Source organism: Mustela nigripes, chromosome 6 (assembly GCF_022355385.1).
Source record: "Mustela nigripes isolate SB6536 chromosome 6, MUSNIG.SB6536, whole genome shotgun sequence".
In the NCBI taxonomy this organism is placed as follows: domain Eukaryota; kingdom Metazoa; phylum Chordata; class Mammalia; order Carnivora; family Mustelidae; genus Mustela; species Mustela nigripes.
In genome coordinates this window covers 86,527,724-86,555,193 of record NC_081562.1, presented here as the reverse complement: position 1 = coordinate 86,555,193, position 27,470 = coordinate 86,527,724, and the positions used below count along the sequence as shown (strand labels likewise).

At 41.5% G+C, this 27,470-nt stretch overlaps 1 protein-coding gene across 2 annotated transcripts in view; it reads right to left on the bottom strand.

The window, feature by feature from the left end:
- SCN8A (sodium voltage-gated channel alpha subunit 8) overlaps positions 1–27,470 on the bottom strand; it is a 175,938-nt gene that overhangs the window by 66,084 nt on the left and 82,384 nt on the right. For both annotated transcript variants that reach the window (XM_059403160.1, XM_059403158.1), the window contains exons 4-11: positions 25,719–25,809; positions 24,962–25,090; positions 23,104–23,195; positions 13,097–13,318; positions 11,956–12,019; positions 9,414–9,555; positions 7,671–7,877; positions 6,535–6,828 (exon numbers count right to left, since the gene is read on the bottom strand). In XM_059403160.1, coding sequence (XP_059259143.1) covers positions 6,535–6,828; positions 7,671–7,877; positions 9,414–9,555; positions 11,956–12,019; positions 13,097–13,318; positions 23,104–23,195; positions 24,962–25,090; positions 25,719–25,809 — 1,241 coding nt within the window. The remainder of the gene's footprint in view (positions 1–6,534; positions 6,829–7,670; positions 7,878–9,413; positions 9,556–11,955; positions 12,020–13,096; positions 13,319–23,103; positions 23,196–24,961; positions 25,091–25,718; positions 25,810–27,470) is intronic.

Sequence of the window (27,470 nt, the reverse complement as noted above, 5' to 3'; positions counted from 1 at the left end):
AATGTGGGGCTCGATCCCAGGACCCTGAGACCATGACCTGAGCCGAAGGCAGAGGCTTAACCCACTGAGCCACCCAGGTGCCCCATGGTTTTGCGTGTCTTGATGTGTGTGCATTAAATAAAGCTGGGGCTGAGGGTTTGGATTGGTTGATTTGTATATGAAAGGAACACTTTCAGACAAGTTGTTCACTGTCTAAGAATTAAGTTTGCACTGGGAGGAGCAGTCTCTCCCTAGTTAGCAAGGCTCCTAAAATGTCAAAGCATCATAATACACAGAAAATTAAAACAATGATTAAGACAATAAGATCCCTTGGGGCACCTGGGTGGCTCAGGTCATGATCTCCAGGTCCTGTGACTGAGCCCCAAGTCAGGCTCCCAGCTCAGCGAGGAGTCTGCTTCTCCCTCTCCCTCTGCCTCTACCCCATTCGTGCTCTTTCTGTCTCTCTCTCTTACAAATGAATAAATAAAATCTTTAAAAAAAATACAGTAAGATCCCAAGATTTGATGGCGGGGTAGGGGGATAGGAAATATCTTTGAGCTTCTACCCATGTGTTCAGTTCAGTGTAAGGTTCTGAGGTTCTGTGTTAGATGTTAGTAACAGTGCCTTGGGCTTTTGTATCTCCCTTGCAGGGCTCACTAGGGAGAAATATGGTCAGGACAAGACAAGACTCAGGAACTCTTGGGTGCCTTTGCTAAATTCCATGAGCACACTTAATATCATCAATCATTGTCCTAAAAATGTCCTTCAAAATCCTCCTAGCTTTGACTGTAACTAACTTCTTCCATTTTATCTTTCACTCTTTCCCTACAGAGACCCAATCACTGAGCCACACTGCCTGCGGGTCTGTATGCTCTGCACTTCCCGCTGTGGAACTCCTCACCACTGTCCATGGTCCAGCTCTTCAGCATCTTCCTCTGTAAACCTCCTCTACCCTTCCACAGCCCCAGCCTCTGTTTCAGAGTCCCTGCACTCTACTTTTAACTACAGTTCTTTATATACTTGCTTTTAGCTCCCTTTTTAAACCAACTACAGGCTCTTTAAGGACACACTGTCTGATTCATCTTTTTATCTCCTGGAGGGCTTTGTATATCGTAGGTGCAGTGTTCAATTTCATGAACATGTATTTAGATTATATGCTGTAAACTGGCCACCCACACCTGGGCATTACTCCACACCTGCACTAGGTCACTGCCTCACTTTTCATAGTTCACTTCCCTGGATTTTGCATTAAGCCAATGCTGGCTGCTGACACTACACAGTACATTAGGTCTCCACATTAGGAAAGAGGTTTCATTTACTTGACAAATGATCATTAAATACCTAGTGTGTACTAAGTGATGTAGACAGGGTCATAAAGAAGATATACAGCACGGTTCCCGCCTTCTTGCATCTTGCAGCCTAGTCAGAAATATATACTATATGAGATCTATTCCTAACTGATAGGAAAGTGATAAGTAAGATAATGATCAATTCAGTGACCTACAAATGCATAGAAATCAGGATCCTGAGACAATAATGCTAAAAGAAAATAATCTATTATTCTTTAATCCCCTGTTCCATTCTTGGCGAAAGGGTTGCCTGTGATAAGTGTGGGCGGGGAAAAAAGAATTTGTTGCACCTCTCCTTGGACCCAGCATTCAATCCTGCTCTAGTCTATTCTCCAAGGAAATACATCCTGAAGTTAGCCACCCCAGCCTCTCCTCAGTCTCACCGTGCCTGGGCTGGAGGGTTTCAGTGATGACTCAGGACCCTGGGCTCTACTAGCTCCTGGGATCTAGGCTATAAATGCATGGACCTTAGCCATTCACCCATCAGGAGCTTCTGGTCCTTTTCTTTTTCTTTTTTTTTTTTTTTTTAAGATTTTTATTTATTTATTTATTTTATTATTTTTTCAAAGATTTTATTTGTTTATTTGACAGACAGAGATTATAAGTAGACAGAGAGGCAGGCAGAGAGAGAGAGAGAGGGGAGCAGGCTCCCTGCTGAGCAGAGAGCCCGATTCGGGACTTGATCCCAGGACCCTGGGATCATGACCTGAGCCGAAGGCAGCAGCTTAACCCACTGAGCCACCCAGGTGCACCAGCTTCTGGTCCTTTTCAAGCAGGCACATCACAGCTCACTAAATATACTACCCAAGGTCCAGGCATTTGCTTGGGAGAATAGCTCGGGGGTGTTCTTGATTTGAGGAGGTGGCCCTCCTATTTTCCCACTGAAAAACTAACTGAGGATTTTAGGGCACCCATGTCAGCCATCTGTTGGGACAAGGCTTAACAGTGACTGGGATGATTAGGATGCAATAAATTAGTGATTTAAATGTTCCCTGTCATGTCATATTTCACTTTTTCTTCACTTCACTTTTTCTTCCCCAAACAGCAGTTATTCTCTGAGTGTGGTCTAGGGACTCCTGGGGGTCCTGTGATCCTTTTAAGGGGGCAAAAGGTCAAAACTATTTCACAATAATACTAAAATGATATCTGCCTTTCTCACTTTAATTTTCTCATAAGTATAGAGTGGACTCTGAGAGCCTGACAGTTTCACAGTATTTAGACTCTCTGATGAGCTGGTCATGATAATAATTTATGCAATTTTTTAATATGGTGTGTCAGTACTTGGAAGATCTATGTAACTCAGTGAACCAGTATTTCCCAGATGATCAATGCAGGATACTACAAATCATTCATGAGTTAAAGATCTATGGTGCTAACACAGCAAAGGATTTTTATTTATTTATTTTTAAAAGATTGATTCCTTTTAGAGAGAGTGAATAAGCAAGAAAATATAAGGGGGAGGCAGAGAGGGGGAGCGAGCAAGAGAGAGAGTCTTGAGTAGACTTCGTGCTGAACTGGACACAGGGCTCGAGCCCATGACCCCGAGATCACAACCTGAGGTGAAACCAAACTTTGGACAGTCAATCGACCACACCACCCAGGTGCCCCAAGGTCCTCAATTTTTGAGGATAGCAAGGGGTCCTAAGATCAAAAAACTTGAGAAATGCTGCAGTGGAAAAATTAAAATACTATGAAAAACTGAAAATACTTACTTTTCATGAACTGTCCTAAGCCCTAAAACCATAGTAGTAATTTTATGGAGAACTGAATAGGAAATGGGGGAGGCAGATGACTTAAGGGGCTCTCTGAGGATATGGACATAAAGGAAATGGACATACACTTGAACAGGCCATGGGAAATGGAAGCCACGTTCGCTGGTGAGCCAACAAGAGATAGTCATGTATGTGTGGAGGTGATTGGGGAGGGGTGTACATGTGGAGGTGACTGGGGAGGGGTGTACGTGTGGAGGTGAGTGGGGAGGGGTGTATGTGTGGAGGTGAGTGGGGAGGGGTGGCTACAAACTATAGTGTTCAGGAGTACAAGCTCTACGTTCTAAAGGACCTCGTTCAAATCCGGATTCTAACATCTACTAGCCACACGACCTTAGATGAGTTAGTTAATCTCTCTGGGCCTCAGTTTCCTCATTCTTCCAGATAAAACCAGAGAAATGGCAGAAGAGTCCTGGGACAAAGAATATGACTTCCATGTGGGGTTTCTCAGCAAGTCTTGGCAGACAGCCATGGCCTCTAGGAATCTACAGATTTTTTCAGATGGAGAAATGAGAGGAAGTGAACATTTTCATGCAAAGCAGGACATTTCAGAGGCCCAGTTTTATTTTTTGAGCTAGGGAGCAATCAGTGCAACTCTGTGCTAAAGCCTATAGATTAATCAGAGACCATTCAATAACTGCACTAAGGTATTCATTAACTAGCTCAGTGATGGCTCTCAAGACAAGGGTTGGATGACAACAAAGCTGAATCACACTTTTCCCCAAAAGAGGCTGAATTATGAGAAAGGTGAGGTGAAGGTGAGACGGAGTACTGGTTCTAGGCCACAAAGAAGTCCCAGAAGGGGTGAAATCAGATTTATAAAACTCCCCCCTTCATTTGTCCAACAAATATCTGAATGCTAGCCATATGCAGGCCCTGCCTTGAGCACTTTGTCTAAGAGAGGAAGAATGCGAGTCTAAGCAGAGTAAAGAGCAACATATAAGGTATGTATAAAACATAATGGAAAGATAAAATGGTAATGTCCAACGAAGTGTGGAATGGGGGAGACTGGGAAGGTTTTCTGAGAGAAGGATGTGAAGAGTGAATATGGTGGTTTGGTGTGGACATTGAGAGAGAGAGAAAAGTAGGGCAACTTAGAGAGGGGCTTTCTGGAGCAAAACTGAGGGTAGGAAACAAACCTCGTATATGAGAAGCATCTAGCAGTTCATTCTGGTGTAAGTGCAGGGTGCCCGACAGGGCGCGGTGACTGGGTCTGAGGAGGCCAGGAGAGGCTGGTCCTTCATCAGTAGACAGAGTGAATCTGATTAGGTAATTCCCTCTCCCATTCTTCGTGATAACTATTCTACACTGTCAATATTTTCTTTAAACCTCCTACTCAATCTCTCACTCCCTTCCCGTATTACTGTACACTAGATCCTGTCCAGTGTCATCTTCCTCAAATTCCTACCTCCTACCTACAAACTTATCCACACCCACCCTCCCCTATAATCCTGACATCTGGGGACGAGGGGCCCCTTTCCTGTTAAAGACTACATCTATTTTTACATCTGCTAAGCCTGTGCTCCATTTCTTTTCTGTACTACTCCATTTTCTACCTCTACTTCCCCTTTCTGGGCTCCCCACCTAGATTATAAAAATAATTTCCCCCATATTCTTTAAAGAAGTCTGTATGAGAAGTCTACACTCACTGTCTTCACTTCCCATTCCACTTCCATATGGTATCCATCCTTCTCCTGGACTGAAATGTGTCTCTAAAGTTCTCAAGGACTTATATTGCCAAATCGAGCGCATATTTCCAATTCTGAGCTCATGACGCATTTCTGTTAAATTTCAATCCACCGATCACTCCCCTGCTTTTCCAACCTTTGTGCTCTCTGGGCTTCACTGAACTGGTTCTCAGCACTTCTAATGACCTCTAATGACCATTCATTTGGTTTCTGGCAGTAGCTTCATTTCCAGTGCCCATGGATGTCCGTGGTTGTGCCCCTAGCCCACCATTCCTTTCTTTGCCTCCTACAACCTCTTTGAGTATCTCATCAAGTCTAACAGTTCCAACCACCATCTCTCACCTCAGGACCTCTTACAGAAGCCATCATTTGCCTATGTGTGTGTCTAAAAGACCACTCTACGTGTGATTCGAGCTTGGGGTGTCCACACTGGAAGTTACTTTCTTCCAAATCTGGAATGTCTTTCTTCTGTCCTCCTGCTCCCTCACCAACACACGCATATATTACCTGACTAATTCCCATTTAGTTGTGTTAGATCTGTGCTCTCTAAAATACTCCAGCCTAGTGCAATTATGGAACAATATGGAACCATCGATGCTATTACAGAAATAAATTTCAGTGGCCACTCCACTACAGCGATGGTGTTTGAACCCCCATGAATCTCTAGGACCCGTCACAATCCCCAGTGCATGGCAGGCACTCCATGAGTTCTTGGGGGTAAATAATGAGAGCTCTGTCAACGGTATAAAAAACATGAAGGAGAAGGAGAAAGATCAGAAGAAACAAACATGCAGTGGCTAACTGCAGTAGAATGAAAAATACAAAGGTCTCAACTAAGATAGGAATAATAGGATAGAAGGAAGGGGATTACACGAGAGATTCTGCTGTGATAAAGTGAACAGGACTAGCAGAGAATGAACTGGGAAGTGAGAGATACCAGGGAGAGGCACAACGAAGCATCTCTTGGAAATAAGAAGAGACACTGGGTACACTACCATAAAACTGGTAACTGTAATCTACTCTATACCTTACAAACTTTCTAGCATTTCCTTAAAATGGGGAATTAAATGGACTAAGAACTGGATTTCGGTGGTGTTCTTTGAAATCCAAAAATAGGTGTTATGTGGTGATATTTATAGTAACAGAATGCTCAGTAATTATCCATAAGTCCTCTCCTCTCTCTTCCTCTTGGTTTCCCCATTTATCAAAGTTGGCTACAACTGGAGGCTTTAATCCACCATACGCTAATTTATCAGCATGACACCATATACCTAGAATAATTAATTACTAGAATTTGCCACACTCAAATAAGGTGACCTAAAGAGTTTCAGGACTCTTTTTTTTAAACCTACAATTATATGCAGTTCTTTTTTTTTGCTTTTTTTTTTTTTAATATGCAGTTCTTAAGCGGAGATGTTTGAAAGCTAAATTCTGCTGTTCTGAGCTTTAAGGAGAAAGGTGCTTCCTGAAGTTTTAGAATGGAAGGCCCACTGGAGTGACATGGATCTTCTGGCTGAAATAAGTCCGCCAAAGGCAATCACGTGGTCCAAGGGCCAGACTTGGGGGGGGGGCAGCCTTGGAGCGAGGACCATCCTAACACGCCTGTAACACCTACCTCTATGGAGAGATAGGCCAGAGGATGCAGGGAAGGGGCTCGAAAATGAAGAGCCAATGGTGAATATGAGAATCAAGTGAGATTAGAAAAAGCAGAATTTCTTAGGCTTATTTGATCCCGTGCAAAGAGTTTACCTGATTCATGATGGAAAATTTCCTCCCTATTCTGTTGTCTGGCAGCCGAAAGCCTTTCCTCCTCATACCATCTTCTGACTCTGACTTAAACACCTTCTCAGGATCCCCCTTTTCCTCTCCTTCAGAGAGTTCCTTCTGCTTCCTCTTCTTCCTCCTGTTACGCCTTTCTTTGGCACTCTTGGAACTGAGTTTTGATATTTCAGAGGAGCTGCGAGGAGAGCCTGCCCCTTCTTCACCTTCTTCCTCGATGGCATCTTCTGAGACAGTGCCTGCAGAGGTGGCCATGGCAGCGGCCTAGGGGAGGAGCCACAGTGACAGGCCAGTCAGAAGCAGTTCACTGGAGCCTCCCACCCCCACCCCAAGCCAAGCAACTAGTGCAGATCATTTCCTTTCCCACAGATGGGGGAAACAGAGGGAAGGAGGAAGGCAAAGCAGCCTGCAGAGGAGACTACGGCCAGGATCTGCTGTCTCCATTTTCTCACTAATCTCTGTTGTGGCACGTGGTCTTAGGCAATCAGAGCAGAAACCAGTGATGAGAACTCTGGGATTTATTCTCTTGAGTTTCTCACACAAGAATTTAGCTGCATTCTTGGTACTACAAGATTTCTTCTGGGCAACTCTGAAGATGAATGCTGTGAAACTATATTATACATTACAGGCCCAACAGTATAAAAACACTTGTATATCTGGATAAGGATCAGACAGCAAAGTGTTAGGGTGGTGGGATCACTAGTCTGTTTTTCAAATCTTACGTTACTATTTTACGTGTGTCTTCTTTTCAAGTACAACCAATACTTTCATGACTGCAGAGAATCTCTGAAGGAGATACTAATGATTTCCTCAACAAAAAGGCTGTGCTTACATGAGACACTATATACCCTGCTCTGACCACTTGTCGTCCCCCAGCCACCAGAGCAGTGAACACTAGAGATCATATTAACAAACAATTGGGCCACTAAGACAAATGGAGTAACTGGACCAACCATCTGCAAGTTGTTACTTGGGTTATTTTAATCAGATTAATGACTTCTATTTGACCATGTGCCTAAAAAAGATCAACTAGAATGACAGTCAGATGGAGCCTTAGTCACCGTGATCTGGCAGGAAGTTACTGTAGCAAAGAACTGATCCCCAACCTGTGCCTCTTCCTGTTGCTTCTTAAGTTGCTCCAACATTGCTTTGAATTCAGCCTCTTTCTGCTCTGCCTCCTCCAGTGTTGCCTGATTTTGCTCTTCATAAGCCATGGCCACCACAGCCAAGATCAAGTTCACGAGATAGAAAGAACCCACAAAAATGACCAAGACGAAGAATATCATGTATGTTTTCCCAGCTGCTCGTAAGGTCTGTAAAGACAGAAACAATTTTCTGAGTCATGTGCATCCAGTGAAGCAGGCTGAAAACCACTCATGGGATAATATAATGATCCTCTGCAGGGGCACCGTTGCGTTTTGAGAACAGTCCTTTACTGCGTGGTGCGCCTTCATGCTGCAGAGCACTTAGCGTCCCAATGGCCAAATGGCTTTGTCTGTCCTCAACTCAGAGTAAATGTCACTAGTACCTCCCATTCATTGTGACAGAAAATATTATCTTCATTTCCAAATACTCCAAATATACTCCTTTCATGGAAAAATACTTGATTCCTTTTTTTTAAAGGAAAAAATGCTCTGAGCTAAGAATTATATTTGACTTTGTTAGTTGGTTCTAAAACAAGTATAAAGAAAAGAATACAGGACTTCAGCTCATTTATCTACGGGTCCTCAAAGAGCTTTTATAGACAAATTCTATAGAAAATCTAGACATGATTCTTAGGAATCATGTCCAAGTCACAAAAAGTCCCATCTTGAGTGACATCCTTCCTTATCCTTCTGTAATAGGGTGGATTTTTAAAGAGGCATAAAGAACAGTAGAGAAAAAGAAGATCCTAGGACTATCCCCTTCACTAGTAGTGAGCAAACAGACATCAAAGAACACTTGGGTTTCAGGTTATGTATACATGACACACTATTACTTAGTTTTCAGTGTTATTCTTTTAATCAAAATATTTAATGGAACTTAGCATCGACCACAAATATTTCAAGAGAAAGACTGGAACCTAAGAGCTCAAGGCTATCCAACAGAAAGCAAGGATTCCTTATGGGTTCTGAAAATTAGAAGCTTCCCTTCAAGAGGTCCTTCATGCCTAAGCAAGACATGTTTCTCATTCTCAAACTGGCATCACCAAAAGACAGAGTCAAATAGAAAACAATGAATTATCATGGAATTTCTAAGCTGGATGACCCTTGGCAATCACCTAGACTTACTTCTCCATCACCAATAGCAAATTTAAATAACTTGCTACAATCACCAAGATAGCCCAACAGAATGGTAGACCTTTCTTTTTTTTAATCTGTTACAACCTACCTGAACTAGTTCAGATGTGTTACAGATCTCACAAATGTTGATACATTGAGATCCTTGTGGATAGAAATCTCATCTTTATTATGTCTAGTATAGTGCCTTGTACAGTATGTTTAATTGATATTCCTTAAAAAGATGCCCTCAGCCAAAAATCTGAGAAGAAAAATACTGCAGGTGGTCTGTTGGAACAATAGGAAGTAAACAGAGATAGCAGATTCCCAGACCAGGCAAAAGGCTGTCAAGGCTGTGAACCTCTATGGCCATATGTGACTGGTTACTCAAGAAACCGGGATAGGAGCTGGGAGAATTCACATAATTTTGTAAACCGGCTGACTCTGAGAAATGACATCCTGCCATCCTATATAATATCTTCACTGAAGGTCTCTTACACAGAATGTCTCCAAACCCACAAACCCTCATGTGAATTCCGTCACCAAAGAAATAAAAGGCAGCACTCAAAAGAAGAGTTGTTTACTACTTACCAACTGATACAAGTTTTCCCAGTAGTCCTGGGTCATAAGGCGAAATAATGCTAAGAAGGCCCAGCTGAAAGTGTCAAAGCTTGTGTAACCGTAGTTGGGGTTCCTTCCTGCTTTCATACACTGGTATCCCTCTGGGCATTGCCTGAGAAAAGAAAGGACGTTCAGGGCTTTTCAATATAATTCCACCCAATCATCAAATTTAAGTCATCTCCAGCACTGTGGAGATAATAAGTAACCATCTAGAAAGTCAGAGAAGGAAGGAAGGAAGGAAATGGAAGGGAAGGAAGGAAAAGAAAAAAAAAGAAAGAAAAAAGGTCAACTTTTTTATTTTTATTTTTTTAAAGATTTTATTTATTTTCCAGAGGGAGAGAGAGAGAGCACAAGCAGGGGGAGTGACAGGGAGAGTGAGAGCAGGCTCCCTACCAAGCAAGGAGCCGGATGCTGGACTTGATCCCATGACCCCGAGATCAAGACCTGAGCCAAAGGCAGACACTCAGCTGCATAAGCCACTGAGGCATTCCTAGTCAGGTCAATTTAAAAAAAAAAAAAAAAAGACGTTCTGAAAAGACCCTAGGATCAGAATCACTGGGCATGCCTCCTAAAAATGCTGATTCCTATGCCCTACTCAGACCCAGGAATAAAAGCTCTGGACATGGAAGTCACGAATCTGCATTTTAAAGAGGCATGCCAGGTGATGTTTATGCATGACAAAATTTGAGAATCACTGTCCTTCATGCACATCAATGTGCAATTCAACCAAATTCATCTTAGCTAAGACCTCAAATGACAGGAACTTCTGGCCAGCTAGAAGTTCCTCTTAATCATATCTGTTTTCTTAATAGTCAACCTTAATGACAACCTAAGTTATACTGGGGGCTTCAGTGACTTTGGTTTTATCAGTTCTCCTGTTTTTAGACTCACCTGGTATTTATTTTAATGTAATTTCTAGTCTCTACTTTGATAGAGAAATTAAACAGAATTCTAGTTGTCGTACTCATCTTAAAACACTAATTCCTACAGGGGGACCTGGGTGGCTCAGTGGGTTAAAGCCTCTGTCTTCGGCTCAGATCATGATTTCAGGGTCCTGGGATCAAGCCCTGCATTGGGCTCTCTGCTCAGCGGGGAGCCTGCTTCCTCCTCTCTCTCTGCCTGCCTCTCTGCCTACTTGTGATCTAACCACTAATTCCTAGAGGACCAATATACTCTGGATAAAGTGACACCCTTACATTCATATAATTTTCTGTTCACAAAGCACTTTCATGTATGCTATCTAATTGGATCATTACAATAACCCTTTGAGGAAGTGAGAACAAGACATATTAAATCCATTTTATAGATGAAGAAACTGAGGCTCACCTAAGTTGAAAGGCTTCCCAAAAGTCTCAGAGCTAAAGGTAGCAGAATCAAGAGTCACATTATGTTGCTATAAACTTGTGTTCATAGCAGCATTATTCACAATAACTAAGATAAGGCAGTAACATGAGTGTCTGTTGACAGATGAATAGATAAACAAATGTGGCATATACAGACAATGGAATGTCATTCTGCCTTAAAAGAAAGGAAATTCTGATATATGCTGTCACATGGTAAACCATGAGGACATCATGCGAAGTGGAAGAGGCCAGTCACAAAAAGACGATTCCTGCATGATCCACTTACAAGACACACTTAGAGCAATCAAAATCAGAGACAGAAACTGGAATGGAGGTCACTAGGGGACTGCGAGGGGAAGGGAAAATGGGAAGTTAGCGTTTAATGGGTACAGTGCCAGTTTGGGAAGATGGAAAGTGCTGTGGATGGATGGTGGTGACGGTTCTACAACATTGAACAGGACACTTAAAAATGGTTGTAAGACTAAATTTTATGCTCTACATATTTTATCACAATTTCTTAAAAATGGGGAAAAAAAGAGACACCTGGGTGTCTCAGTTGTTTAAGCGGCTGCCTTCAGCTCAGGTCATGACCCCAGGGTCTGGGGATCTAGCCCCACTTCTGGTCTATGCTCAGCGGGGAGCCTGCTTCATCCCCCTCCCCCTGCTCGTGGGCACACACACTCTGTCTCACAATCAAATAAATAAATAAATAAATAAATAAATAAATAAATAAAATCTTTTTTAAAAATGGAAAAATACATTATGTTGCTATTCTGTCCCCTTCCCATGCCATCAGGCCTGGTATGTTTTGGGTCCTCCTTGCTACTAATCCATCATGAAGACAGTTTCCGTACTTCATATTTTATTAATCATGTTATAATCAGAATGAGGGGAGTCTACAAGAGACAAGCAAGGTATCTGGTGTTATAGACTCTATCCTCAGCCTTTCACATTTTCTATTTTGGCTTGAAACTATAGGCACATTCACCTACTTGAGAAATGCCAAATTTGGATGGACAAATATGAAACAAGAAGAAAATCTGAGCCAACCAATATGTCAGACCCAGTTAGGATCTACTACATGAGCACAAAGAAAAGTGAAAATACTCCCCATTTTCATCTGACACATTATTTTAAAGGAGAAGAATATAATTAGGCGAGCTACTTACCCAGCATCAGAACTGTTCCCACAGAGCAAAGGTTCCAGCATGCCAGGAACTGTGTAAAAATTTGCTAGAAAAGTTTGAAGAGCAAGAAATAAATAAGGCAGATTTAACTGAATGAGAGAATAAGGTTACACTGTTCCTAACTAGCCCCGGCAGAAACAGTCATTGATTTTAGCTCATATAAATCTTTCCTGACAGAGTAAGACCTGTTAAGAATTCTTTCCCATTAATTATTTTCTTATATATACTTACAAATGAAAAATGCTCCCACACAGCTGTAATGCAATGTCTTTTCACAGACCCTTGACCTCCACTCGTATTTCAAATCTATATGCTAGTTTCTGGTACTTCAGTCTAAGGGATCTGAAAGGGAGTTTTCTGAACACTTTACTCCTCTATACAACCTTAGCCTTCTATCCCTAAAACTTCTCTTTACCAAAGATAAGCTAAAACCCTCACTGACCACATTACATTGTCCTGTATTAATTAGAAGGCACGTTTCCTTTTCCTATATGTGTTCCTGAAATTACCTTTGCAACACTTTCCTATGGCTACTTAACTGCCTTCAGTTCCTCCAGGGTGATGAGTAGTGATATTGTTAACTCTTCCCCATTATTCTTTGGAAGTACTACCATACCAAACGCTCCTTACTGCAGACTCAAGTGCTGTGGTTCCTGAAATGAAATTATTAAAACTCCTTCAATATAAGGGGCTCAAATGGTTACTTAGAGATTACCTGACGTCCCACACCGGACTGACTGCTAAGGTCTTACTAATATGAAGAGAGATTATGAGGCATATTCTGAACCATCTGAGGTAACCCAACTACAAGGTATTTTTATCAAACTCCTAAGCAAAAGGTATTTTTATCAAACTCCTAAGCCTGATTTTGAAAACAAAAGTTTAGGTGCCTGTGAAAAAGTTACAAAGTTCCATGTTGTGTTTTAAAGGAAGAGAAAAAGCCCAGAGAGCGCTTCTGAATGCAATCCTACCCCAAGAACAGGGAATAACTTCCTCAGGCTGCTTCAGTAGCCCTGGATTCCTTTCTGGCCCCAACGACTTTTCAAAGCCCAGTGATAGCTTCAGACCATGTAAATTAGAGACAGACTTGTCTTTCGCCCCTTGCAGAGAAGGGGCCACCTACTTTTATTGTTGATATATTCTTCCCAATCAAAGCCTTTGGTGCCATTTTCCAGATAGCTCTCGTTGAAGTTTATGGGCCACACAACACACTTGTTTCGCAGATTGCCCATGAACAGCTGCAGTCCAATCAAAGCAAAAACACTCAGGCAGAACACTGTCAGAATCATCACATCTGACAGCTTCTTCACTGACTGGATTAGGGCACCCACAATGGTCTTCAGGCCTGAGAAGATAGAAGCCCCAGAATCAGAGTCACCTCAGAACCCTCCCCACCTCCCCCAGCCTCCCTCTTAGCTACTGGCTTCTACTCCTCCCTATAGCACCACCCTTGAGCCATGGCCACTCTCTCTCTTATGCCATGGGAATAACAATGGGTCAGCAATATTATAATTTTTTTCCAGAAATATTAATTCTTAGTCAATAATTTCTAAGAAGAAAAAGAAATTCCTTTTCCAGTGTGTGGCTCTTTTCCTCTGGCAAGTACCCTCCTGAGCCTGACTGCTGCTTAGCTCCTCAAAGGAGACAAGCTCTTACTTGCCTCTGAGGGTTCAGACATGCTCTTCCCTTTGCCTGGAATGCTTCCTTCCATTCCCCTGTCCTACCTGTCTATCTCTTCCTCATTCTTCAGGCTCAGCTGAATAATATAGGAATTCCCTCAGAAAGCCTTTCCTGACTTTCAATTCTTCTCCCTCCCCCATTATTATTAATAATTTAATAGCAGCTTACACTTCCCTCTACAGCATTTGTCATGCTTATAATTAATAATTTATGTCTGTCTCATTCACAACTGTTATCTAGACTGTCTAACTCATGGCAGGTACTCAGTAAATATTCACTGAATAAACAAACGGGAAGATCACGGTGAGGAAATTTCTTGGTTGGGCAGAGAACTACTGGAAAGCTTAAAAGCCAAGTTGTGAGAAAATACAATAAATATTTTCCCAGGAGTTCTGGAAATACCAATGTGTTGAAAAGGTTAATTATTATCAACCCAGTATTTACAGTTTGTCTTTCCATTTATAAATACACCTTCTCTGGACCACATGTATGTCCTGTTCTCTACTACTGGCCTTTTTCCATCCTAGATTGAAAGCAAAATCAAAAAACTATCTAACCTACTTGAATTTGAGACTTAAGTATGAGCCACCAGTTAAAATTTGAACCTGTGTGTAGCTTTCTTAATTGCAATGGCGGCATCAGTGATAGGAGACACAGGAAAACACAGTGGTGGGTTCATGATGTTTGGGTCAAAACAGATTCTGTGTGAAGCTCTCCTGGGCCTGTCCAGACATCAGGCTGTCCACAGGAAAAAGGCAACAAAGCACTCCAGGGAGGACCGTGTACCAGGATAGATGGGAGGCAGACACGGTGCCCTGACACACAAACCTCAAGAGTGATCTCAACCCTTAGCTACCTCTGAAGGGAGGAATATTTGACTAAAATTCAAGAGAAATCCTAATCTTGGCTCTGAAGTGTGAAGTCAGCTGTATAATTACTACTCTTAACTAAGTTAGACTACTTACTAGTATGACCAAAACAATATACCTAACCTCTTGGAATCTTTAAAATGGGAATAATTATAGTTGAATAGCATAACCTGATTCTTTTCTCCTTGTAAGACTGTGCAGGGGCACCTGGGTGGCTCAGTCGGCTCAGGTCATGATCTCAGGGTCCTGAGATTGAGCCCCATGGCAGGCATCCCTACTCAGCAGGGAGTCTGCTTCTCCCTCTCCTTGTACCCCTCCCCACTGATCATGGTCTTTTTCTCTCTTTCTTAAAATAAAATTGTAAAGAAAAGGGGTGGGGGGAAAGACTGTTCAAAAAGAGCACCAGACAGGAAATCAGAAAGTAGGAATTCTGGTCCTGGCTCAGTCACCAGATATGATCCATGGTATATCAGAACAAATTCAAGGTCCCACCTCATTTTCTTATATACAGAATGTAGACAAACACAGGAGTATGTGGCAGTGGGCAGTAGCGGAAACGATGAAGAATCCTCTTTAAAAGTCTTTCAAAACAGGGCAAAGATATTTATTTCTTCAAGATTAAGCAGCTAAAATTTCAATCTTATTCCGAAGGCCTGAGAGCTGTATCACAGTCACACAGATAAGTAAGAAGATACTGGTGGGGGTGCCTGGGTGGCTCAAAGTGGATTAAGCCGCTGTCTTCAGCTCAGGTCATGTTATCAGGGTCCTGGGATTGAGTCCCGCATAGGGCTCTCTGCTCAGTAGGGAGCCTGTTTCCCTCTCTCTGCCTGCCTCTCTGCCTACTTGTGATCTCTCTCTCTGTCAAATAAATAAATAAAATCTTAAAAAAAAAAAAAGAAGAAGATACTGGTGGTATGAAACAGAAAGCAACTAAAAAGAAGTACATGTTGTTCCAGTATTATGGGCCTTACTTTTATAAGTTGCTAAGGAATAGAAAAGTCCTTCATTGTATTTGGTTTGGTTGAGGTGGCTCTATACTAGGTCAATAATTCAATTCTAGGTTCCTAAAATTACACAGCTCTGTTTTCAAAGCCAAAGCATGATTAAAAAAAAAAAAAAAAAAAAAAAAAAAAAAAGTTGAATATGTCACTAAAGAATGGTTGTAGTTTCTTTTCCTGTATTTCTTTAAGGAGAGCTTATATCTCCCCTGAAGGGTTCAGACAATCACTGATCTGAACACTTGATGATTGTTCAAGGCCATTTCCATTTCCATTTTAAATGAATGGAAAAAGGAGCTGTAAGCTGTCGTTTGTATTAGCAACAAGAGTGTAATACTACAAAACAGTCAAACCAATGCATTTGTGATATCAATCAATCAAATTTTTAAAAAAACATACAATTTTAGCATGAGTCTCATCTGATTTTCCTGCACTGGGAACTCTCTAGACAGTTCAAAGACCATGTATGTAACAGGAAATTCCAGGCCATGAGGCTCAAATTATCCCTTTTTACAAAGCTGGGACCCTAGCAGCCTTACTTGCAGGAAGTGACCATCTGTTAGTAGGTTCCAGATGTCAGGGTGGACATCTGACCTAAATCCTCATCCTTTTCCTCCGGGAACTTAGAACGGGACAAAAGATAGTCCAGTAGTCTTTACAAGTGGAAGGAGTGATAACATGTAAATTTGGGAAATAAGTGGTAGCCCTATTCTATCATTATATTAGGATGTCTGAGAAGTAAAGCCAGTTAGTAAGCTAAGAGACAGAAAAAGGAAATCGATACATGGAGACAGAAAACATGAAGAAAAAATACTTCCTGGTATCTGGAGCTTTCCGGTTCTGCATTCTGGTTTCCCTGGCTTCCAGAAGCCTAAAAACATTCCAGCCCTTCATGTATCCTTTCACTTGCCACCAAAGATGATCGACTAATGCACCAACCATACATGGCACTCATCATTTTCCTGGGGATAAACCTTAATGCTCTCAATCAGCGGGTTTAAAATCTTTTCTCCATAAACCAGAAGATATTGCTGAAGAAATCTGTAAACATGAGTCAAGAAGGCTAAAAAAAAACAAAAACAAAAACCCAAACAAACAAACAAAAAACCCAAAACACTTGAAGCGTTTTCTTCTGAAGTCTGAGGTTTAGATCAACGTGTTGGTGAAAGCTTTTCAACTCTAAGAAGTTTAAGGTAAAAACTCAAGTTGGAAATGGTATTCAGCTGCTTTTACTTCACAGGGGCTCAGAGAAACATATCTTAACTAAGCAAGAATAACCACTAAATAATACTAACTATGGCCATCTAAAAATTTACTCTCCAAGACTTTCATCCAGGTCCCACAGGAAGAAAGGTGGTGTGGCATAATGTTAGCATGCCGAGGTAGACACACAATTACACAGCAATGTTAAATGTAAATGGTCACTGGGTCATCTGGCCTTCACCAAGACTCTTCTTCCTTCCATTAGGGTTGATGATTGTCAAGGACCATATCTGCAGATATCAACACCAGGTTATGGAGATGGGGCTATCAGTGCATTTCTTTCTCCCCCTCCCCACAGTTTTATTGAGAAATAATTGATATACATCACTGTAGACGTTTATGGCATACATCATAATTGTTTGACTTACATATACTGTGAAATGATTATCACCATAGGGTTAACTAACATCCACCTTCTCAAATAGATACAATAAAAAGAGGACAAAAAGAAAAAAAATATTTCCTTATGATAAGAACTCTTAGGAATTACTCTGTTTACAACTTTCCCATGTATCATGCAGTGATGTTAGCTATCGTTATCATGTTGTCCACTATATCCCCAGCACTTTCTTATACCTGGAAGTCTGGTAACTTTAGACCAACTTCCTTCAACTCCTCCCCCCCCAACTCTGCCTCGGGGATCCACAAGTCTGATCCTTTTTCTATGAGTTTGTTTGTTTTTAGATTCCATATTTCAATGAGATCATATAGAATTTATTTGTCTTTCTCTGTCCAACTCATTTTACTGAGCACAGCGCCTTCAAGGTCCATCCATGTTATCAAAAATGGTAGGACTTCCTCATTTTTTTCGTACCTGAACAATATTCCATTGTGTATCTCTCTCACAATTTTGTCTGTTCATCCATCAATGGACACCTAGATTGCTTCCATGTCTTGGCTATTGTAAATAATGCTGTTATGAACATGGGGTGCAGATATCTTTTCTGAGTTAGTGTTTTCTTTTCCTTTGGATATATTCCCAGAAGTAGAATTGCTGGATCATATGGTAGTTCTAATTTTAATTTCTGAGGTTCCTTCATACTGCTTCCCATAGTGGCTGCACCAATTTACTAAACCTGACAGCGTGCAAGGGCTCCATTTTCTCCGCATCCATGCCAGCGTTTGCTGTTGCGTCTCTTTGATGATGGCCATTCTAACTTATGTGAGCTGATATCTCATTATGGTTTTAATTACCATTTCTCTAATGACTAGGAATGTTGAGCATCTTTTCATGTACCTGATGGTCTTTCATATAATGCCTTTCTTGAGCTCAGCCTCTATAGTCTTGCCAGCAGTGACTGACACGCACTAGTAAATGTAGCCAGGCAAAAGTGCTCCCTGTTAGCACCAACACAGGTCAATAAAGTGCGAAGCTGCTGGTGGAATTCCTGACCTGATGTGTACAAGAATGGAAAATGCCACTGTTCTGGCTGTGAGGAGAAGTTGCCTTGCTTCTTCTACTGGCTCACACCACCACACACCAGAATAAGCAAGATACTGACTGGAAGCTGATTATCCCAAACAGAGCAGAATGCTCCTTCAAACAACTCCTACACAACAGAGTGTGCAACAGAAGCCACATGGGGGCAAATTGGACAGCAAGAACTCTTGGAAAAGGCTAACATTAACTAGCATGGGATGAGTCTGAGCAGAAGCAGTTAATACATTTACTACAGATCAAGAAAAGACAGCTGGACCCAACGTACAGAAATGTCAGCTACCAGAGAGGAAGTCGGGACACTTGAGGAATTTTGAGAAGCAGTGAAGCTGCTACATCTAAACGCATCTGAACCCCTGTCCCCTTTCACGACATCCAACCCCTTGGACAAATAAACAAAGCCTGCTTATGTGCCAAGTCCGGAGAAATCAGCCATGCATCCCGGGATCACAATCTTCCACAGCGGTAATGCCAGATCATAAATAAAGTAAATTTATATTTCCTAGCTTGTGGCTCAGGTTGAGAAATCTGTCTGGTTTGAAGCCACATGAGCTAATTCTACAAAATTAACATTGGAATGGGTCTCAAGAGCAGTAACAAGCAGTTCTCACCCCAGGGGGAAAAAGTTCCCCAATTTCCAAAGTCTGGCTTCGTCCAGACAAGCCCTAGGGTAAAGTTGTGCCAGGTCAATTTTCCTGCTGCAGGTTCAAGCCTCACAATGATATTCTTGAGGGTTCTTTAGATCAAGAATAATTTGGGAGAGATCTGGAGGCAGTAGATTTATTTCCAAGACCAAATTTGCATCACAAAGTCTGAACAAAATTTAAACTAGCTCCCAAAGGTGGGTCGGTGGGAGCCTGTGAGACTCCAGTGTTTTCCCATTTAGGACCATTGTGTTCAACTTCAGTTATCTTCTCTGAGAAGCAATGGGAAAAGGAGAAATACAAGAAGCACTGGATTAATAACTAGAATATTATAAAGGAAACAAGGAGTCTAAATATAGTATGAAAACACTTTTTTATCCCCCTTCACTGTGCAGCAGAAATTGCCATCTTCATAATGCATGTGTCTAAAGAAAATGCTTCCTTTGTGAATACCAGGGTGGGAAGAAGAAGGACCCAACCTTTTTCCTGCTTCTTACCTGATACCACAGGTAAGGAGAGAAAGTAACAGAAATGAAAGCACAGAAATTTAAAAAAAATAATAATAATAAAGAAAATAAATAAAATAAATAATAAAATAAATAAAAAAGAAAAATAATAAAAAATTATAACTCTAAAAAAAGCAAAATGATATTAAACTAGTGTTGGCAAATAGAAATGCAGTGCTTTTGGGGAGTCACTGAAACGATGATAGAAATGAGAAGCAATTGGCAAGTAAGGCTGTTCCAACTGGTTTTATTTACACCACTAAATGCTACTCAATAGGAAAAACTCAAGATTCCTGCTTTGAGATTTCCATGCTTTCTCTGGGTATGTCAGTCCTGTGGCACACGATTAAAACACGTAGAAGATCAAACTTCTGACAAAGTCACTCAGAAGCTCATTTTTATGCCCAGGCCCCAAATGAATATAAAGCAAAAACAAAGTTTTGTTTATTTGCTTGTTTGAAGATTTTATTTATTTATTTGAGAGAGAGGGAGAGAGAGAGAGAGAGACGGCGGTGGGGGGAGATGAACAAAGGGAGAGGGACAAGCAGACTCCGTGCTGAACACAGAGCCTGATGCAGGGCTCGATTCCCACTGCCCAGAGACCATGACCTGAGCTGAAACCAAGAGTTGGACCATGAACCGACTGAGCCATCTAGGCGCCCTGAAAACAAAGTTTTAAGACATGAATTTTGACACAGAATACTTCAATGTCGAGTTGAATCCAGCAAATTCTGGACCAAAGAAAATGTAGAAAGGGTCTTTTCCTGTAACTACAGTTTGCATGCACAGTTCTTCAAGCCAAGGCCTCGGAAGCAAAAAGGACACCATGTGTGATATGTATCTAGGTCTCCACTCAGCAAATAAAAAGGGTCAGAATGTGGGTTTGGTCTTTTCTCAGGTACTAGAAAGCTCTAAATCAAAGCAGCCCTTATCCAAAAGGCTGGAGCTAACCAGTGCACTGCATTACCCCACCTTCTAGGAGTCCTGACCTCACTGACACATTTAGACTATCTACCAAAAGTTCTAAGAGGGACGGCAGGTGAGTGGGTGAGCTATCCAGGAAGGCAGAACTCTCGTGAAGGGAGCTAAAGGCTTTGTGGGATCTTGCAGACCTCATGTCAGTTATGTGGTTGCCTTTGCTTCTGTTCCTGGCAGCTTTCGCAAAAGCCTACAATCAAACTGGGGACAAGAAAAGGTAAAGAGAGCCCCAGTCCCACTGAACTGACCCATGAGAAAACTTGGCATGCACAACAATGGCTTTCACTAAGAGGGGACTAAGGCCTGGCTCTACAGTAGAGTCAGAATGACTGAGATTTCCAGTCAAGGGATGGCACCAGGTCTAGTGACTCATGCAATGGTGCTCCCATCTTGAAAGGAGAGCTGGTTAACAGGCAGGTAGGAACAGGGCCACAGTCTTCTATAAGTAGAATGGGGAGGGAAAGGACTTGGCATGAAAAGTCACACTTTAATTCAAATACCAATTACACCACTCACAGACAGATCTATTACTGGCTTTATTAGCCATTAGAGTTATTTTGCATCCCAGCTAATTTCGCAAAGCCAGCTCGAGTGGGGGTGCTTCTAGAAACAGGAATCTGGAATCTATTTCAAATTGTGAAGTGGAGGTCTAAGGCTTGATACAAACCTTTTCTTTGGGTTTTGCTTTCTTCTTTATAATAATAATTGCTACACAAAAATCACTGATAGAGCACCACTCTGTGTTTACAAATAGATTTTGCAGATAGACAGATAGACAGGTTAATAATAAGGATAAGTAGTCTGATCCCGGTCAAGAGTTACCTTGCAGAAGTGCTGTGGTCAGAAGCTATCCGTATAGCAGAGACAGAAGCTAAAAGCTAGACCAGAGATAGCATCTGCTGCCCTAGTTAGTGAACAGAACGCAGCTTTCCAATTTAATTCTGGAAGAGAAGTTTTCAGATCACAAGAACATAAAGAGACAGATGCCTTGCAGAGTACATTGGGGGAAGTGAGCAGAAAACATGGGATCATATTTAAAAGAGGCCAGAGAAGAAAGAGAGCCGAGAGAAGATGAAAATACAGATTTGGTGCTCCAGATGCCTGAAGAAATAAGATAAGTCCTGCCTAAGGGTTAAACCACCATCAGTGAGCTGTGTGACGCTGCCTGGAGAATGAGCTTCATTTTTTTGTCAAACGGATTTAAAATGGCTAGGAACTGAACCTTGGTAATTCAGGGTTGTAGTTTTTTTGCCAAGAATGTACTCCAGCTGATGCCCAGCCTTTAGCTGACAGGGAGAAAGCTCCCACTACTAACTAGAAAAGAACTCATTTTTAGTAGGGCCTGAATTTACTGGCCCACTTCATGCCTAGATTTGTAAATGGAGAAACTGAGGTTTACCTTTCTTGAGGTTCTCAGAAAGCCACATTCCAAGCCAGTTCTCTCCAGGACTCTATCTTTAGGCTTCCCTCTCTCTGTCTCTGATATTTAGATAAAATTGAAAAGGGGGAAAGAGGAATATTTCTGAGTCGGCCACCAGAGAAGCCATGTGATGCCAGGAACAGGATGCCTCTGCTCTTCATGTCCCTGTTTCTATAAGAGTGCAGTGGGAGGCTTGGTCCCTTGGGTGTCTTCCCTGAATGCCCCTGAATGGAACCAGAGACCAGCCAGCAACTGCACACTCTTGATTTCTGCCATGTTACTGCCTGTGTATCTCAGGCTAGCAAGACTAGCTCAAATATCTTCCCTTCCAAATTTCAAGACCAGCCTTTGGAAAAAATAGTTAAGTACTACCTGGTAGTAAGGATTTAAATTAAATTAAGGATCTTAATGTGGGATCCCTGGGTGGGGTTCAGTAGAGTCTGGGAACTTTCCCCTGCTTCTCGAAAGGACTTAAAACTTTCAAAAGGTTAAGAAGCACTTGGCTAGTTCAACCAGGACCAAAAAGAAAAAGGCAAAAATTATGAAACCACTGTCAGTTAACTACTTCACAGCCACCCACTGATTGATTCCTTTTCCTTCTCAAGTTTCTGTCCTTGTTGTTTGCCCATACATTCAGATGTATGTATGTTATCTTACCTTTCACTGTTTTTAACAGCATCTGCACAAGCTTTCATTGGGATTTGTGTTTGAGAATGGCCTCTGAATACATACATAGTAGATGTCTACTGGTTCTTACTCCAGTGAAACAGACAGCAATAGGATGTGATAGTGATTACTAAAGTTGTTCACTAACTCCAAGGCTCTTCAATTTGGCTCTAAAACTGGACTAGTTAACAGGGTAGGTGTCTTCTGTGGTTAAATAAGTCCATTAACACAGTTATAATGAAAGTATATAGTTCATTGAATAACATCCCATCAGCAAACCATGCGACAGGAAGCCTAGAAACCACAAGCAATGGGATGATGGTGAATGTTAAATATACTGTAATTCCATGAGGCCAGGAAGCAAATGATCAATGTTTAAAGAGACAGCTAGCTCTGTGACAATTTTTTCAGATACTGGAGGATCCAAGTGATTTTTCAGCACGTGCTTTCTCAAAGCATGGATGGAATGGGGGCTGCATGCCTGGCCAGCGCTGCCATCGCAAGGGCCTGAGGACCAAAGGGCCATTCCAGAGAACGTCTCCCAGGAAGAACATGCGGAATGCAAGGCCATATCAAGTGTGCTGACACCAGTTTAGAATGTGGTGGACACAATGAATGGAGGGCAAAGAGGCGATGAGGCAGTCCATTGTGTGTGTAAATTTTCTCACCTGGAATTACAGAGATAGTTTTCAAAGCTCGGAGAACCCTGAATGTTCTCAGCGCTGAGACATTGCCCAGGTCCACAAACTCTGTCACATATCTGTAGTAAGGGAGGTCACACACAGACACAAATGACAAACACAGACACGAACACAAACACCGAAGGAAAAAAAAACAAAACCACAACAAAACAAAAAGTACAATACGTCACGTCAGGGCCCTAACCCAACACCTAACACCAACCCCGGGCCATCTTACCTGGGATTACCGAAATAGTTTTCAAAGCCCTCAGTACCCTGAAAGTGCGTAGAGCTGAAACATTGCCTAGGTTTACAAACTCTGTTATATACCTGCAGAATCAAACCAAAGTTAACTTGTAATGGTACCACTGGGCGAGGGTTTGACAATGGGGGGGAAGAAAGGGTCTTATACACAAGCTATGATTTCATTCTTTTTGTTGTTGAAAAAGAAAATTTCCAAATATAAACACTTAAAGAACACATTTCTTTTTTCAGTTGGGCAAGGAGAATTCAAAAGAATATTTGAAAGAACTGACACAACCAGGAGGTTCTGAGGGCTTACTCTCTTAATCAGCATCGTGCTGTGTGGATCCCAATCAGAATGACTATTCTTGGTCCATTCATTATTTTTAGCAAAAAGGCAGGCCAGGATGTATCAAAGGCTATGTCCCCAAGCTTTGTGAATAATTTCTTAGGAAAAAGGAGGCAAATTTCTGTAGCTGAAGCCCCAGAAAAACAAATTTACATCAAGTAGCTCCCTATTGACTATGGCAAAAGTGCCATAATGTCTACATATATGACTTATCGAAGAGTTGCATGCATATCTTTGCAGTCACACCCTCAGATGAAGTGCCTGTGACATACAAGAGCAGGGCTCAGGATCATGGGATCAAAGAAAATAGTGTGTTAAGTGCCCATTTTATCACCAGCTCTGTGCCCAGCAAGGACACTTAAATTTTAAATGAACACCAGTGTGCATTCATAATGTTGGAAAGCTGGAAATTGCCTTAATATAACAGAAAGTCAAAGTTTCAGTTTCAAATATTCAATGCATAGCATTCACTCATTCACATTTTACAGCTGAAACCCATCTTTCTGACACTCAGACCTGTATATATACAGATGCACTCACTCTCTTACACATCTGCGTGCACACACATAATCTATGCAACGCCCTTACTCCCCACCATACCACAGAGTGCTTCCACACCTGAAAATACAAATAGTTAAATCTTCTCTAACTCTTCAACCATCAGTTACATTTCCCAAGGAGATCCAGGTATACAAACATGCAGCTAGCACACTAAGGTGGGGTCATACTGCCCTCTCAGAATAATTTGAACTTCTGGTCAGTACTTACTTCCTTAGGAAGGGACCAGTTTGGATATCTTGGCTCATGTTTTTAATTTTAAAATGTGCTCTCAAGTCTGCAACATCTGGACCAGCCTCATGAAATTACATGCGATATAACCTATCCAAGAAACTGATTTTCAGGTTAAGGTTAACACCTAAAAAATTTCAAATCTTCACCAAGGCCCCATGGTGATAAGCAGGCAAACCTTGATTAGTGTTATAAGGGGGAAGAAAATATGAGAGCATGTCAATGGAAAATCACTTGCTACTTTCTGTCCTTGCTGTAAAACCTTGGCTTTCCTTCTCCCATGGAAACATGCTGTCATTGTCCTCACAAGCAAGAATCACAGGCATAAAGCCTGCTTGGCCTTAAATGGTTGTCCATTAGTTCCTCTTATAACTGGCCATAAACACACTTACAGACACAACCAGGAATACAGCCACACATACACAATCACACCCAGAAATGCAGTAAAGTAAGCAGACAACTTACGCCATCATGATGACACTGAAATCCAACCAGTTCCATGGATCCCGTAAAAAGGTAAAGCCATCTATGCAGAAACCTCTTGCAATGATTTTCACTAGTGATTCAAATGTATAAATCCCTGTGAATGTGTACCTGTCAAAGAAATGGAGAGTTTGAGGTAATTTCCAAACAGACAGAAACTTTAAATGAATCCTTGAAGGTAACGGTGCCTGAAATGTGGCTTCAACTAGTAGAGACAAAACGGAACGGGCACAGCCAATGCAGCAGAAAGGAAGGAAGGAAGAGAAAGGGATGCTTTGAAGGAAACTTAAGAAACACAAAACCAAGAACTCTGGAATGCTGTACTGGGTGCCATCTAGTAGGATCATTTTGAACCAGGTGAGGAGGCCCCAGAGCTATTTTTAACTTAAGACAAGTTAAAAAAAAAAAAAAAAGGAAACCTCATGTTGGAGAGGCAGTGTCATGAGGGACTAACTGAGGGCACAAGATGGCGCTGGGGCAGCCAAGTCAAAGGCATTGGCCAGCACAGGTAAGGGTGGAGGTGAAGGGCAGTAACTTCCAGAATGCACTTTCTCTTTCTAGAGTTGACTTCTAAGGATATTTCCTAAATTCCACATGGATCCTCACCCTTCTCTGTGAAGTAAAGAGTGGGGGGAAAAAACAATTTTTTTCCTTGATGGATAAACTGTGCAAAGCAAGATTTGGTGTGTAAAAATCTTTAAAACAAGCAAGCAGACAAATAAATAAATGAGCTACTTACTCCACATTCTTCGACCATTCAGGAGGGTTACTAAAAGTCATGAATACACAGTTGGTCAAAATAGTGCACATAATGATCATGCTAAATACTGTAGAAAAGAGTCAAGGGAGAATATACAAAATCTGGCCTATTTTCTTCCTCAGAAAGCAAACACATTTCACATTGGGTATCATGAGAATTAAGTCAGTAACCTGAAAGGAGACAAAGCACAGAGGACAAGGAAACGGCGAGGTGATAATGAAAGCCACCATGAATACAGAATGCCGCCATATGTATCCACACCTGACCAGAGAACTGTGGGTGGACACAGCAGGAGAGCCACTCTCTTTCTTTCAAAAGGGCTGTCACTGCTCTACTGCTTTTGGATAAATCATCTCCCCCCACCCCTTTCCTCTTCAGCCTCAGCTATGGAATAAGCCTCTAAATCCCAGTGTACAAAGTAACCAGAAATCTACCGGTCTACCAGATGCCCAAATCATCAGGTGAAAAAAACACATTAAATTGAATCTATATTATTCAGTACTCATTTACTGTTAAGTTAATTATCTTGTCTTGCATAACTAGTTATTTGGAAACCTACATGCAATTAATGGTTAACTTTTTTTTTTTTTAATTGAAGTATAGTTGGCACACACTGTTATGTTGGTTTCAGGGGTAGAACACAATGGTTCGCTTTTGCTCCTAGGTCCCCAAAGGGCTGAGCTGTCCTTAGAGGGCAAGGCAACAGCCGCTAGGTGTGGCATCTGAACAGTTTGGGAAACCAGTCACGACCTGTTGGGTGAGGATTTCAAGGACATATGCAGCACCATACTAAGAATTAGATAATGGGGAAGATGCGTCTGATCATGCTGAAGGTGCTCAGGAATGTTTATGGAGAGCAAACCATTTTGTTGCTTTTTCCATTCCATCCAAGATTTTTCTCAACCCTTTCTGTTTCTGTCTACTGAGAAAAAAATAAACTCCTTTAGGTCAGTATGTGAGTTACTCAAACTCAAAAAACTGTCACTTTAACAAGCACAGAAACCATATCCCATTTGTTGCTAACTCTCTCTCTGCTAACAGCTTCCACCATCCTCTACTAATGGAGTTTTTAAAAGAAAAAATACTTCTTACAGCTGGATTTTTTCTTCATTACAGCTCAACTTTTCTTCCAGGAATAACACAATCCAGTTAGAAGAGAAAAAGATGCTGCCTTCTGATCCAACAAAAGGGGAATAAGTCCACTGTGAATTATTTATTCCTTGTAAACCTTTAAGTTTCAGAACTATGTTTCTTGTAAACCACAGATTTCGGAACTGGGTTGCTAAGTTCTTAGAGTCAATAAAATGCGCCAACAGCTTGGCCAACCAATTTACTAAGTTCCAATCGCCACTTTCCTCATCCCAATTGGAGAATACAATATCCTTCAGAGCATGGGACTAAGTACTGACAAACTAAATTTCAACCATTAAATATAAAGTCACTATGCAAAGTTGCTAAACTCATCACATAATTTTTCATCTGTCATATACTCTTCTATATTAATAAGATATAAAAGTCAGGCCACATGAGAAAATGAGCATTTTCTGCTGAAGAGGGGGAAAATGTGAGTAGAGACTCATATTAGGCTTGCAATCTGGATCTAAACCTCTATACGAAGGGGCCATTTAATGTGAGAAACTGTCTCTGGCACTTTCCATACTCACTGCTCAAGAAATCAGAAATATTCAAGGCAGATTTCTAAAGCATTCATTGAACTCTTTATACTCAAGA